Below are 13,202 nucleotides of genomic sequence, written 5' to 3' on the forward strand. Positions count from 1 at the left end.
TTACCAAAATAAACGGGAAATAAACGTACCAGCGTATCGATCTGGTGTTGTTGCGGGCGGTACGCACTTCTGGTCAGGAACCAGGTTAGTTCTAGCCGTGTGAGCTACCTCCAAGAACTACAAGTTGTGGCTATCCTAGCTGCGGTTTTATACTATGAAATACGCCTGGAGGCTGTAAGCCTGTGTGGACGGGGGGAAGCTAGATTTAATAACATCCTCAGACATAATTTGATTTCCCAGAGATCTGACATCCACATGTGAACAGTGTCCTATACAACAAAAGACTTTGTTAACCTCCCATCTCCCCAGGTTACAGGTGACAATTGATTAAGGCTTTCACATTGCAGCAGGATGTCCTGTGTGATCTGCTTCAAAGCAACTGTCTGATTAAGTGTTTCCTAATTACCTGTTTTCTGGCTGTCCAGAGGAACTGTATGCTAATGTCCCAGCCCCCTGCTTCCAGAGATATTCAATTTCCACAGGTAAAAAATGGTATCAAAAGGACTTCACCCATTTCTAATAGCCTGTCATGTACATTTCAGAGGTTCCTGTGTTAGTCTCCAGACACTGGTCCTCTGGCTTAGTGTATTGAGACAATGGGCCATCTCCTGAGTTCAAACAGCCAGGCAGATAATCCCATTAGCACTCTCAGAGGAACTGCATACAGACTCAAAGCACCTCATGGTCAAGACAATCACCCATTTCCTGGCCCCAAGCAACTCAAGGTAACAGCTCCCTTCTGGCAGACTTACACGGAACACAGGCAGAAAAATGAAAGAATATATTCCTTTATTCCTAACATCATCAGCACCCCAATATCTCTCCACACCTCCGCCGTTAACTTGGTGCAAGGCAGACGATCTTCCCAGATCATCCTGCCAGCACCTACACTGTTGGTTCTGCTTGACGGGACAGCCCGTCCGCATTCCCATGATTGCTCCCCTTCCAGATGGCGCTGGCAGGTGAATCTAACGCATCATCCTGCCAAAGCCTACATTGACGGCCTGGCCGGGTGGGGAAACCCTTTAGCATCCTCAGGAGGGTTCCCCACCTGTCAGTTAGCTCCAAGCTACACGACTGGAAAGCTAGGTCAGGTTGCTGCAATGTGTCGTTGCCCTTGGCAACCTGACGTAACCAACCAGGGGAATGTGGGTCAGTGGCGACCGTGAATTCGCAACCATAGAGACTGTGCTGCAACTGGGGAAGGGTTCCAACCGTCGCTACACGCACTCTCTCTATAGTGGCAGGAGCTATCTCTCGGTCCCTTTGGGGAACGAGTATCTGCCGGTCTGCCTCCTCCACTTCGGACAGCTCCGAGGGAATAACTTCCCAGAACCCTCTCAACCTGCCCCTCCCAGCTGGTGACCTGCTGGCTAGCCCCCTGAGCTCTTCCAGGCTGCTGTCAAATCGAACAGCCCCAGAGAGCTCAGTGCTGCCTGTCACACATTCTAGGAAGGCTGCAGACGGAGAGGCTCCTGGGCCATCCGGGCCAGGTTCCGAATTGGATGTGGCTGACCCAGCAACATTTGCCACTTCGGTGGACAGTCCCTCTGCTGTAGACCCGCTAGCACTGCGGGTTACCACTGCAGCTGAGGGAGTGCCCACCTTACACACATCATAAATCACGTCACATTTTGTCTTAAAACCATCTGAAGGGGAAAGATCTGGCCTGGTGCCGTCTGCCCCTTCAGTGGACAGTCCATCTGCTGCAGCCCAGCGAGCGCCGCTGGTTACTCCGGCAGCTGACGGAGTGTCCACATGACACACAGCATTATGTAGCACAACACATATGCCATCAGCATTATCATCCCTACATATATTGTCATTTGGGACATCACATAAAACCTCCACATTATCTGTATCATTACACACATTGCTACTCAGCACTTCACAATTATCATCAACAGTTCCTGCATCGATCGCCTCGATAGTCCGGGCGTCATAAATGACATCATCAGTTTCTGCATTCTCTGTGTCAACAGGTCCCACTCCAGGCCTAGGCACTGGAGACTCACTAGGGCTGGCTCCTAGTACACAGTCCATAGCCCCTGGGGCCTCTCCAGCACTCCCCACTTGCACAGCATTATCAAACAGTACCTTGCAAGAGTCCAGAACTTCTGCTGGGGATGCAGGCTCCACAGGGTTTGGAGTAGGCTCATACCGGGCCACTAACCGTCCCAGGTCAGTACCCAGCAAAACGTTGGTGGGGATTTTGTCAGTTACCCCAACTTCTTTCAGTCCGCTGCCGGCCCCCCAATTCAGGTGGACCAAGGCGGTGGGTATGGCTGGGGTGACACCCCCAATTCCTCTGACAGCAATCATTTTCCCAGGTATGTACTGCTCCGGGTTCACAAGCTGGGGATGTATGAGAGTCACTTCTGCTCCAGTGTCTCTCAGCCCAGTGGCAACTGTACCCCCAACCGTGACAAGCTGCAGATTCTCTGCATAGCCAGTAGCATTCCTGGTAGCACACAAAGCCGTTGGGACTTCACTGGGGTTTGAGGCCTCACTGGATTTTGGGGCCTCCCTCTTCCTCTCTGGGCAAGTCGTGCTGATATGACCCACCCTGTCACATACAAAGCATTTCCGAGTGTCATGTTGCTTGAATCCAGGAGACAGCGGTGCTTGCCTCCTCTGGGTGCTGGGTGAAACAGGTTTAGCAATCTGTTCTCCTCTCCAGCTGGGCGTAGTAGTCCTCCGGGACTCAGGTGCTCTATGGGCGGTGTAGGAATCGGCCATTTCCGCAGCCTCATCCACTGTCTTTGGTTCTCGATCCAGCACAAACAGCCGGACCTCAACAGGACAGGTGTGGAGGAACTGGTCTTTTATCATCAGTTCCTGCAGGGCATCTAAAGTTTCCACTGACAGTCCTTTTACCCACTGCTGGAAGGCAGTGCGCAGGTTGCAAGCATGATCCAGGTAGCTGTCATTAGGACCTCGCTGCACTGTCCTGAAACGTTTGCGATACACTTCTGGCGTGAGGTGGTATCGCGCAATAATGGCTTTCTTAATTGCCTCAAAGTCTGTTTCTTCCTCCTGGGGGAGACTCACAAACGCCTCCAGGGCCTTGCCTCTCAGCCCTGGTGTGAGGTATCTTGCCCACTGCTCACGGGGCACCCCATACTGCCGACAAGTCCTTTCAAACCCCTGTAGGAAAGTGTCTATGTCAGAGTCCTTGTCCATAGCGGGGAACTTATCCAGGGGGATTCTGTGGACTCGCTCACCTTCGCGTTCTGCGGGTCCAGCAGACCGGTTCTGCTGCTGAAGTTTAGCCAGCTCCAGCTGGTGTTGCCGTTCAGCTCTTCCCTCCTCTGCCCGGAGTCTGTCCCTCTCGGCCTGGAGTCGCTGGGCAGCTTGTTCCCTCTCTGCTTGCCGATGTTCCAGAATCAGCTTTAGGCGCAGTTCGGGCTCAGCCGAACCTAGTAGCTGTAGGTCGGCTTCCAGAGATGTCATCTCCGTGTTAGGTGGATCATCCAGGACATCGTCTCCACTCGCATCCTGTGGCGGGAGCGATTCCTCCTCTGGCGTGTCGTGAGCTGCATCTGCTGACGTTGAAGCACGGGCTCGTTCTGCCTCATCATGCTCCTCGAGCGCACGAACTAACTGCTCCTTAGTCTGGCCGCTCACCGTCTCGATGCCTTTGTGCTCACACAGGTTGAGTAGTATCTCTTTGTTTTGCCTTGCATAGCTGGATGCTTTCTGAGCCATCGTGTTGCACAAAATAAAAAGAAAAAAAAAAGGGGGGGAGGGAAAGCAAACACCAAGTGTGTATCTTTGAACAAAAAAAAAAAAACGTATATAGATTCTGCACTGAGTAGACTTCTGTAGGCTAGTTGCTTCTAGCAAGCTTCCAGCCTTTAGTACTCAGAATAGCGAGCTAAACTGCGTACTAATGTACTAAACGATGCCACCACTGCCAGCCAATTATGTCAAGAACCGGCCCGCGGCACGCCTGCGTATACGGTTCCCGACTGCGGGTTTGACCAGATTAAGCGGGGAACAGCCTTATTTAAGCTACAAACAAGGCTGGAACCCCTCAAAACACCTCTCACTGCCACCACTAGCGTTGCTAGACACTTCCACTCTGCTGTCGAGTCCTCAGCGCGCACTCCGCGTTTTCGTATTTGGGTCAGCTTTGCGCTTAGGCCAAATACGGGAACGCCACGCACCCACACACACACACAGTTGCAATCTTACACTGTCGTGAAGCAAAGACCCACTAACAGTCGTTCCGAACGATACTGTTAGCTACTCGCACTGGCGTTGTTCGTACGTTGGGTCAGCTGCGCGCTTAGGCCAACGTATGACAAACGCCCCCACACACAATGCAATTACAATTTCCTACGGTAGTGTTGCTCAAGCGTACAATTAGGCATGAACTTATACACGGTTACACTTCAGTCTCTTCTAGGCTATGAGTGTTAGTTTAGTACGGCAGAAGTCAAACTTATTAAATAATAATTTAATATTTCAGAAAAAACATAAAACAGTGCAGAACTGAATATATACAAAAAGATTACAAAAAAACAAAGTAAAAATAGTTACAAGATAAAATGTACAAGGATAACACACAAAGCGATTTTGCTTACCAAAATAAACGGGAAATAAACGTACCAGCGTATCGATCTGGTGTTGTTGCGGGCGGTACGCACTTCTGGTCAGGAACCAGGTTAGTTCTAGCCGTGTGAGCTACCTCCAAGAACTACAAGTTGTGGCTATCCTAGCTGCGGTTTTATACTATGAAATACGCCTGGAGGCTGTAAGCCTGTGTGGACGGGGGGAAGCTAGATTTAATAACATCCTCAGACATAATTTGATTTCCCAGAGATCTGACATCCACATGTGAACAGTGTCCTATACAACAAAAGACTTTGTTAACCTCCCATCTCCCCAGGTTACAGGTGACAATTGATTAAGGCTTTCACATTGCAGCAGGATGTCCTGTGTGATCTGCTTCAAAGCAACTGTCTGATTAAGTGTTTCCTAATTACCTGTTTTCTGGCTGTCCAGAGGAACTGTATGCTAATGTCCCAGCCCCCTGCTTCCAGAGATATTCAATTTCCACAGGTAAAAAATGGTATCAAAAGGACTTCACCCATTTCTAATAGCCTGTCATGTACATTTCAGAGGTTCCTGTGTTAGTCTCCAGACACTGGTCCTCTGGCTTAGTGTATTGAGACAATGGGCCATCTCCTGAGTTCAAACAGCCAGGCAGATAATCCCATTAGCACTCTCAGAGGAACTGCATACAGACTCAAAGCACCTCATGGTCAAGACAATCACCCATTTCCTGGCCCCAAGCAACTCAAGGTAACAGCTCCCTTCTGGCAGACTTACACGGAACACAGGCAGAAAAATGAAAGAATATATTCCTTTATTCCTAACATCATCAGCACCCCAATATCTCTCCACAGTGGGAACCTAATGCTTTGGGGGCGTTTTTCAGCCAATGAACCAGGGAACCTAATCACAGTAAACAGCACCATGAAAAAAGAGCAATACATGAGAATTCTCAACGACAACATCAGGCAGTCTGCTTAGAAACCTGGCCTTGGGCACCAGTGGATATTTCAGCATGGCAATGACCCAAAACACACAGCAAAAGTGGTGAAGAAATGGTTAGCAGACAACAGCATTAACGTCTTGGAGTGGCCCAGCCAGAGTCCCGACTTGAATCAAATTGAGAATCTGTGGAGGGAGCTAAAGATCAGGGTGATGGCAACAAGACGCTCCAACCTGAAAGATTTGGTGCTCATCGCTAAAGATGAATGGGCAAAGATACCTGTGGAGACATGCAAAAAGCTGGTCTGCAATTATAGGAAGCGTTTGATTGCTGTAATAGCTAATAAAGGCTTTTCTTTTGATTATTGAGAAAGGTATGAATAATTTTGTACTGGACAATTTTTGCTCAAATGTAAATAAAAGCTGAGAAATGTTTTTTCCACAATAATGCCTCTTGTACATCGTCTTATTATCTTTTGGGACACACCTATGTCATTTCCCGTCAAAAAAATATTTGCTGGTTGAATAAATGTAACTTTAAAGAGAGTCTGAAGCGAGAATAAATCTCGCTTCAGACCTCATAGATAGCAGGGGCATGTGTGCCCCTGCTAAACCGCCGCTATCCCGCGGCTTAACGGGGGTCCCTTCACCCCCAAATCCCCTCCGTAAAGCGGGGGAGCGCTTCCGCATTGGGGCAGGGCTAACCGCCTCAGCCCTGCCCCACGCGCGTCTGTCAGACGCGTATCTCCGCCTCTCCTACGCCCCTCTCAGTCTTCCTTCACTGAGAGGGGCGGGGGAGAGGCAGCGATGCGCGTCTCATAGACGCGACTGGAGGCAGGGCTGCGGCGGTTAGCCCTGCCTCCAGGAAGAAAAAATGTACGACCAAGACTATGACCAAGTCTTGCGGGGGTGGGTTTGGGGGTGAAGGGACCCCCGTTTAGCGGCGCTATTGCGGCGGTTTAGCAGGGGCACACATGCCCCTGCTAAGTATGAGCTCTGAAGCGAGATTTATTCTCGCTTCAGAGTCTCTTTAAAACTTTGCCAGGGGTATATGAATAATTATGGGCAGCACTGTAGGTAGAACTGTGTGTACTTATACTGCTTACAAATATAGCTTGTTAGCTAGCGAAACTGTATTGCACCTACCGAGAAAACTCTCACCTATAGGATTACAATTAGGTATTCGTAGTACTCCAGCTTGTTTGCTAGCTGTATTGCACGTACAGATAAGAACTGACACCTAAAAGGTCCGTACACATGCGGATCGCTCACAAGCAGCCGTATCAGTCTGCAGACAGACTGTACACACGCCGGACTGTCTGCTGAAAACACGCCCAGCAGGAGGTGATGACGGACCCGTCGTTGCCTACAGTCCGGTGTGTGTATAGACCTTAAGCATTCATTGAGTGCTGATACATTCATTGCTGTAGAACTGTAAGTACTTATAATTTACAACTGGGTACTGATGGTCCGGGGAAGGTGGAGGGGGGGGGGGGGGCATGCTTCTGAATTAATCCCCGTCCCCAAATGAAGTCCCCCTTTGTGTCCTACCAGATACAGTCCTTCATTAATTGTGCAACAGAGGGAGTCGTTTATATGCTCACCTGTCCTTGTGGTATACATTACATTGGGAAAACCACGCGCCCCTTGCGAGCCAGGATAGGTGAGCATATACGAAATGCTAGAGATCCGGAATATACGACCCCATTAGCACAACATTATAAAGATTTTCATGGAGGCGAACTGGTGGGTTCAAAGGTCAGGGGAGTTTATAAACTCAATATCTCACATAGAAGGGGGGACTTCGATAGGATTCTAAAACAAAAGGAGTGTAGTTGGATATATAAATTGCGTACCTTGGCCCCCTTGGGCCATAATGCTGATTTTGGATTACAGTGCTTTCTGTAGGATCATCTCTCCTCCTGCCCCCCCCCCCCCCCCCCCCTTATGTAGAGATCTGCTTATTTGCTAAAGTGCCTCCCTTTGTCCATTAGAATTATATAACATCCTTAATAAGGTAGCATAAATGGGATGGACATATGCCCCATATTAATATGGGACAATGGTCTTCTGTATGTCTTGGGAAACCTGTCCTGCCGATATGAAGTGCGGTGACTCTTCTCGTTTCGTTTTGATTCCGTTCTGATTTTGTATTGTATTTGTTCTCACTCTCCTCACCTGCCTACTGCCTAAGGGTATTTGCTATGGGCAGCGCTCCGTAATATGGGCGGCAACCATGTACCTCAGCCCGACCCCAGGTGGGTGGAGCTGGGGTGACAGATACATAAAGATCACTCCCATCCCGTCCAAGTCACACCCTGATGAAGCGCGCATGCGCGAAACCGGTCGGTGGGCGGAGTTAGGAGGCTCTGACGTCATACGCATTGGACAGCGTGCGAGGCCCGGCTTCTGAGCCACACAGGCTTGCCGGCGGACATTTTGATTCCTCGCCGCTCACAGCCTACAGCGTACACGCTAGTGGAGTCAGTTGCTGAACTGGCATTGATTCCTTGGCTCCCAAACAGCGGAGGACCATATGGCAACATCACACGGGAACTTCCCCCGGACACAAACAGCGTGCTGATCCAAACGTGCATGGATACATCCAGGGGCAGGTAATGCGATTGACACATGCCCATGAACAGTGCTCATTCTATGCTTGTGCAACCTGTCCCTGTATTTACAGCTTGGTGGTGACTGCTCATCACTTGCCTGCATTTTGCTTGCTTGCTGACTAACCCTATGTGCCTTGCATGATTAAGGAATACTTATGCTTTGAGTCTGCGAATGGGACTTTGTATCACTACATGCCTCAAATAGGAGAAAAGTCGCAAGGAACCTTCACCATTATGTGGGACAATTGGATATAATTTTGACCTTGTTGAATGGACTGGCACTTGAATCTTCCACGACACATATGATCTTCACACACGCTTCCTAAAGGACTTTGTTCAATCTAGGAGTCCGTGAGGTACATATCTCCGTTTAAGTGCTGCCATTGCCATCTCACCTTTATGACGTCATATATTTAGTGAGCCCATACTCCTTGATTGCTTTTAGAGTTTTATTGTGTGTGTAGGGGGTTAATCTGCTGCAATTGCATCCGGGCTTATGTTATACATTCAAATTTTTGTACCAATAAATTGATCTTTTTTGTACCAATTTATACTCTTTTTTGCAAAGTTATTGGTCAGATCATTTTTGTGCCTCAAACCTTTTTATGATACCCTTTGTGTCCAAGTTGTGGCAAGGCCCCAACTGCGGCTTCCAGACTACTGCCTGGAACCTGCTGCTGCCACAGGTGTCTGCCTACTCTGTGTTTCTGATTGGTGACTGCGGCACACTTCTGTTTTGCCTGATTGGCCTAATACTTCCGATACTTGTGATTGGCCTAAATATTCCGCAAAAAGTTGCATTGTGCATTGCAAGTGTGACGTGTCGCATACAGTGAAGCAGCCTTTGTCAACCTTTTTACAAGACAAGACAAATAACCTTTATATCACACTTTTCTCCTGGCGGACTCAAAGCGCCAGAGCTGCAGCCACTAGGACATGCTCTATAGGCAGTAGCAGTGTTAGGAAGACTTGCCTAAGGTCACCTACTGAACAGGTGCTGGCTTACTGAACAGGCAGAGCCGAGATCCGAACCCAGGTCTCCTGTGTCAGAGACAGAGCCCTTAACCATTACACCATCCAGCCACTGCTTACCATGGAGGAATCCTGCAAATAACTTTTGGACAGCGGCGTAGCTAAGGAGCTGTGGGTCCTGATGCAAGTTTTATATTGGGGCCCCCCAAGCATACGGCGCACCAAAACCTGCTACGGACAACCACAGAGTCAGAGGTGCAAGAAGGGGCTGGGGAACAGCTTGGTAATGATTACTGCTATTCAAAGCATCTATAGAAGTGATTATTACCAGCACAGGACCAATAGAGAGCTAATACTGCAGTTGAGGGAGGGCCCCTCTGGCCCAAGGGCCCCAATGCGGTGGCTACGCCCCTGCTTTTGGATCGCAAGGAACCACTGCAAATAATTTTTTGGTCTCGAGGAACCCCTGCATTTATTTTGGAGGAGGCGTGGTCTTTAAAAGTAGGTGAGGCTCTTAATTTCACTGCCTCCTATTACACTGACACTCATACTGTCCCCTTGTTCCAGTGCTTTTTATTAATGTGCTCATTATTATTCTGACCCCCAATTTAGTGTTTCTTTTTACAGTACCCCCTATTGTAATGTGCTCTATTATACTTCCCTCACATTGGGCTCTATTCTCAAAGACTTCCCGCATGCGGTAAAGTGCATGCGGGAAGTTTGCACCCAAAATACCGTCAAGTTGGAATTCTCAAAATGTTCCGCATATTTTTTCCGCATGCGGAAAAAGTGCGGTAAAAGTGCGGGATTCATGCGGAAAAATTTCCGCAAAAGTCGGTATTTTACGCAATAAAAGATCAATTGTTCAGGCGCATCATTTCGTCGTTAATTACTGATTTTTTTTATCACCTACAAGTAGTAGGTGATATATTCCGCATCCCATTGACTTTAATGAAGTGTGGAGGCTTAAGGGCTGTGCTTGCTGGACTTTAATTTTTTTTTTTAAACACTTTTTCATGCGACTTTTTTACCGCATCATTCCCGCATGAATAATGGCTGTTTCCGCATCTTTTTTCCCCGCATGCGGAAAACCTGCGGAAAATATTAGTGAATGTGGAAAAAATGCGGAGTTTACCGCTGGCGGGAATATAGCGGTAAAATTTTGCGGAAAATTTGGCTCTTTGAGAATAGAGCCCATTGGGGTAAAATGCTAAGGAACCTCTGCAGAGTCCTCAAGGAACCCTGGTTGAGAAAGCCTGCAGTGAAGCATATATTACATAAACGTATGCTTCACCGCTGCTGTCAACACGCTCGTTATCCGGTAAGCATGCAGCATGCCTGGTGTTTTTCCGACGGAATCAGCTGCACGGCTTATACGCCATTGTGAGCGTACCTTTCCAATGTAATTGCATCACTGTTATTGTATTGCTTGTTGAAACGCAACAGATGCAGCGTGAAAATCCCTCTCAATGGTCGCACTAGAGAATGGCCCCCACTGACTATGAGTTAGCAAAGCACACAATATAAGCCGGATTAACATAAAGAGGGCAAGACTCATATTTAAAATGCATGAAATATCAAATTTAGGGATTTAATGGCTTATTTGAAGAATGGCTTTGCGCCCACCGGGACCGGCCCCCCGGATCACGGTCAGGCGAGGCATTTGTCATCACAACTGGCGGTGTCAGGGGCTGTTTATCGGTGATTAGTTTCTGTCCGCGCCGAATGTCGGGATAGAGGTACAGACAAGATAAATTGAAGTTCAGAGGTCAGAGTCGCCGTCCCGCAGAATTTGATGAATGGCTGCCAGGTCGAAAATTTGCTGCCGTTAACGGAAAATTAATTTGCAGTTTGCCTAGAAAGTCGCACTGTGAGGGTAGCGGGGCGACCGCGGGGCGCTGAAATCAGCAAATTTAACAAAATAAAAAATGATATACAGTATATACTGACTCCTACTCCACCTTACGAACAACTATTCACGTTTCAGACATGCAAAGTTGCCTTCATATACAAAATATACAATACTGGTTTTTATTACATATTTTTGTTACGTTACTATATTGTATAAACTGTTGTAAGTAGTGTCAAACTGTTTTAAAACATATTCAAGCAGCAGGGACAGCCATACAATATGCGATAGAAAACTGCTTGGGTAATGTATTGCAATGGGCTGGTGCACACCAGAGCGGTCCGTTTTTTCCACAAACGCAAACTCGGAGGCTGCAGCATTTTTTAGATTTCTGAGGCGTTTCTGCCTCAATGTAAAGTATAGGAAAGTAGAAAACCGCTCTGAATAACGCTAGATCAGAGCGGTTTTCCAGGCGTTTTTGTTACAGAAGCTGTTCAGTAACAGCTTTACTGTAACAATATTTGTAATCTGCTACACAAAAACGCTCCAAAAAACGGTAGGCATGTTTAGAAAATATCTCTATGGGGCCATTCACACTAGAGCGTTTTGTTGCGATTTCGGCAAAACGCTCAAACGCTAGCGATTTTTAAAAGTGCTAGTGTAATAAAACCCTATGGGCCCGTTCTCACTTGGGCGATTTGCGCTAAGCACTAGCATAATGGTAAACGCTCAGCGCTTTTTGAAGGGATTTTCCTAGGCGATTCTAGGCATGCGCCTAGTGATTTTCTAATCATGCCTAGAGATTTTTGGAGAGTTTTGGTGTATCGTTTTTTTATTTTTTGTTACATTACAGCTGGAACTGAACAGCTTCTGTAACAAAAACGCTTGGAGAATCGCTCTGATCTAGCGCTTTTCAGAGCGGTTTTTCACTTTCCTAGACTTAACATTGAGGCTGAATCGCCTCAGAAATCAGCAGAAATGCTGCAGGACCCGATTGCGTTTAGGAAAAAAATCACATCGCTCTGGTGTGATCCATCCCATTAAAATACATTAGCCGAGCTCTTTTCAGAGCGCTAGCATTTTTAAAAGCGCTCAGAAGCGCTCTTGTTCTGGTACACACGTTCAATTTTGATTGGCAAATCATTGATGAATTTTACGACCTGCATGTAGTATGAGAGCTTACCTACCTAATCAACAGATATCCAATACTATTAACAGATTGTGTAGCTTAGCTCTCATACTACATGGGGGTGGTCAAATTGGCCAATCAAAATTGAGCGTGTGTACCAGTCTGTTAGTAAAGTGTGCATCTGATGTTAGACAAGGTCTCAGGGGTCCCCCATCTGTTCGGTGTGATAAAGTTCTTAGTGTGAATCCCCCCATATAATACCTCTAATATTCCCTCCCATATTATACTTGTAATTACTCTCTATGGCCTGGTGCACACCAAAACCCGCTAGCAGATCCGCAAAATGCTAGCAGATTTTGAAACGCTTTTTCTTCTTTTTCTGTAGCGTTTCAGCTAGCATTTTGCGGTTTTGTGAAGCGTTTTTGGTGTAGTAGATTTCATGTATTGTTACAGTAAAGCTGTTACTGAACAGCTACTGTAACAAAAAACGCCTGGCAAACCGCTCTGAAGTGCCGTTTTTCAGAGCGGTTTGCGTTTTTCCTATACTTAACATTGAGGCAGAAACGCATCCGCAATCCAAAATCTGCAGCAGCCCGGGAGTATGCGTTTCTGCAAAACGCCTCCCGCTCTGGTGTGCACCAGCCCATTGAGATACATTGACCAAGCGGATCTGCACCCGCAAGCGGATCGCAAACCGCAGCCGAACCGCTCTGGTGTGCACTAGGCCTAAGTGAATGTTGTTGGAGTCTACCGTTGTTCTCACCCCCCCCCCCCCCCCCCCCCCATGTGTCACAGGTGACGACAGATACAGAGCCGACGCCTGGAGGGAAGGACAGAAACTCGTGCAGAAGATCCTCGGACTGTCGCCGGTCACTGTGAAGAAACGCAGAGCGCATGACAAGCAGGATATTCAGCAGAACGGTACTGAGAGGCCAATCAACATCTGCCCATCTGTGCAGGTCAACGAGACGCAAACGACTCCAGCTAGCCTACAAATTCAATGCAAATTGTGCTCCGCCTAGGACTGGAGCAACTCAGATAAACAGGAAGTGCATGTGATTGACTCAATTCCAAGCTGCACATAATTTGCATTCATTTTGCATGCAAGCCAGAATGATTTGCGTCTAGTTGACCA

At 47.7% G+C, this 13,202-nt stretch overlaps 1 protein-coding gene across 1 annotated transcript in view; it reads left to right on the top strand.

Moving 5' to 3' along the window:
* Positions 1-13,202, top strand: part of CCDC187 (coiled-coil domain containing 187) — a 136,367-nt gene that overhangs the window by 18,881 nt on the left and 104,284 nt on the right. Inside the window, exon 5 of the mRNA XM_068248019.1 lies at positions 12,863-12,988. Coding sequence (XP_068104120.1) covers positions 12,863-12,988 — 126 coding nt within the window. The remainder of the gene's footprint in view (positions 1-12,862; positions 12,989-13,202) is intronic.

This window comes from Hyperolius riggenbachi, chromosome 8, assembly GCF_040937935.1.
Source record: "Hyperolius riggenbachi isolate aHypRig1 chromosome 8, aHypRig1.pri, whole genome shotgun sequence".
Classification (NCBI taxonomy): Eukaryota; Metazoa; Chordata; class Amphibia; order Anura; family Hyperoliidae; genus Hyperolius; species Hyperolius riggenbachi.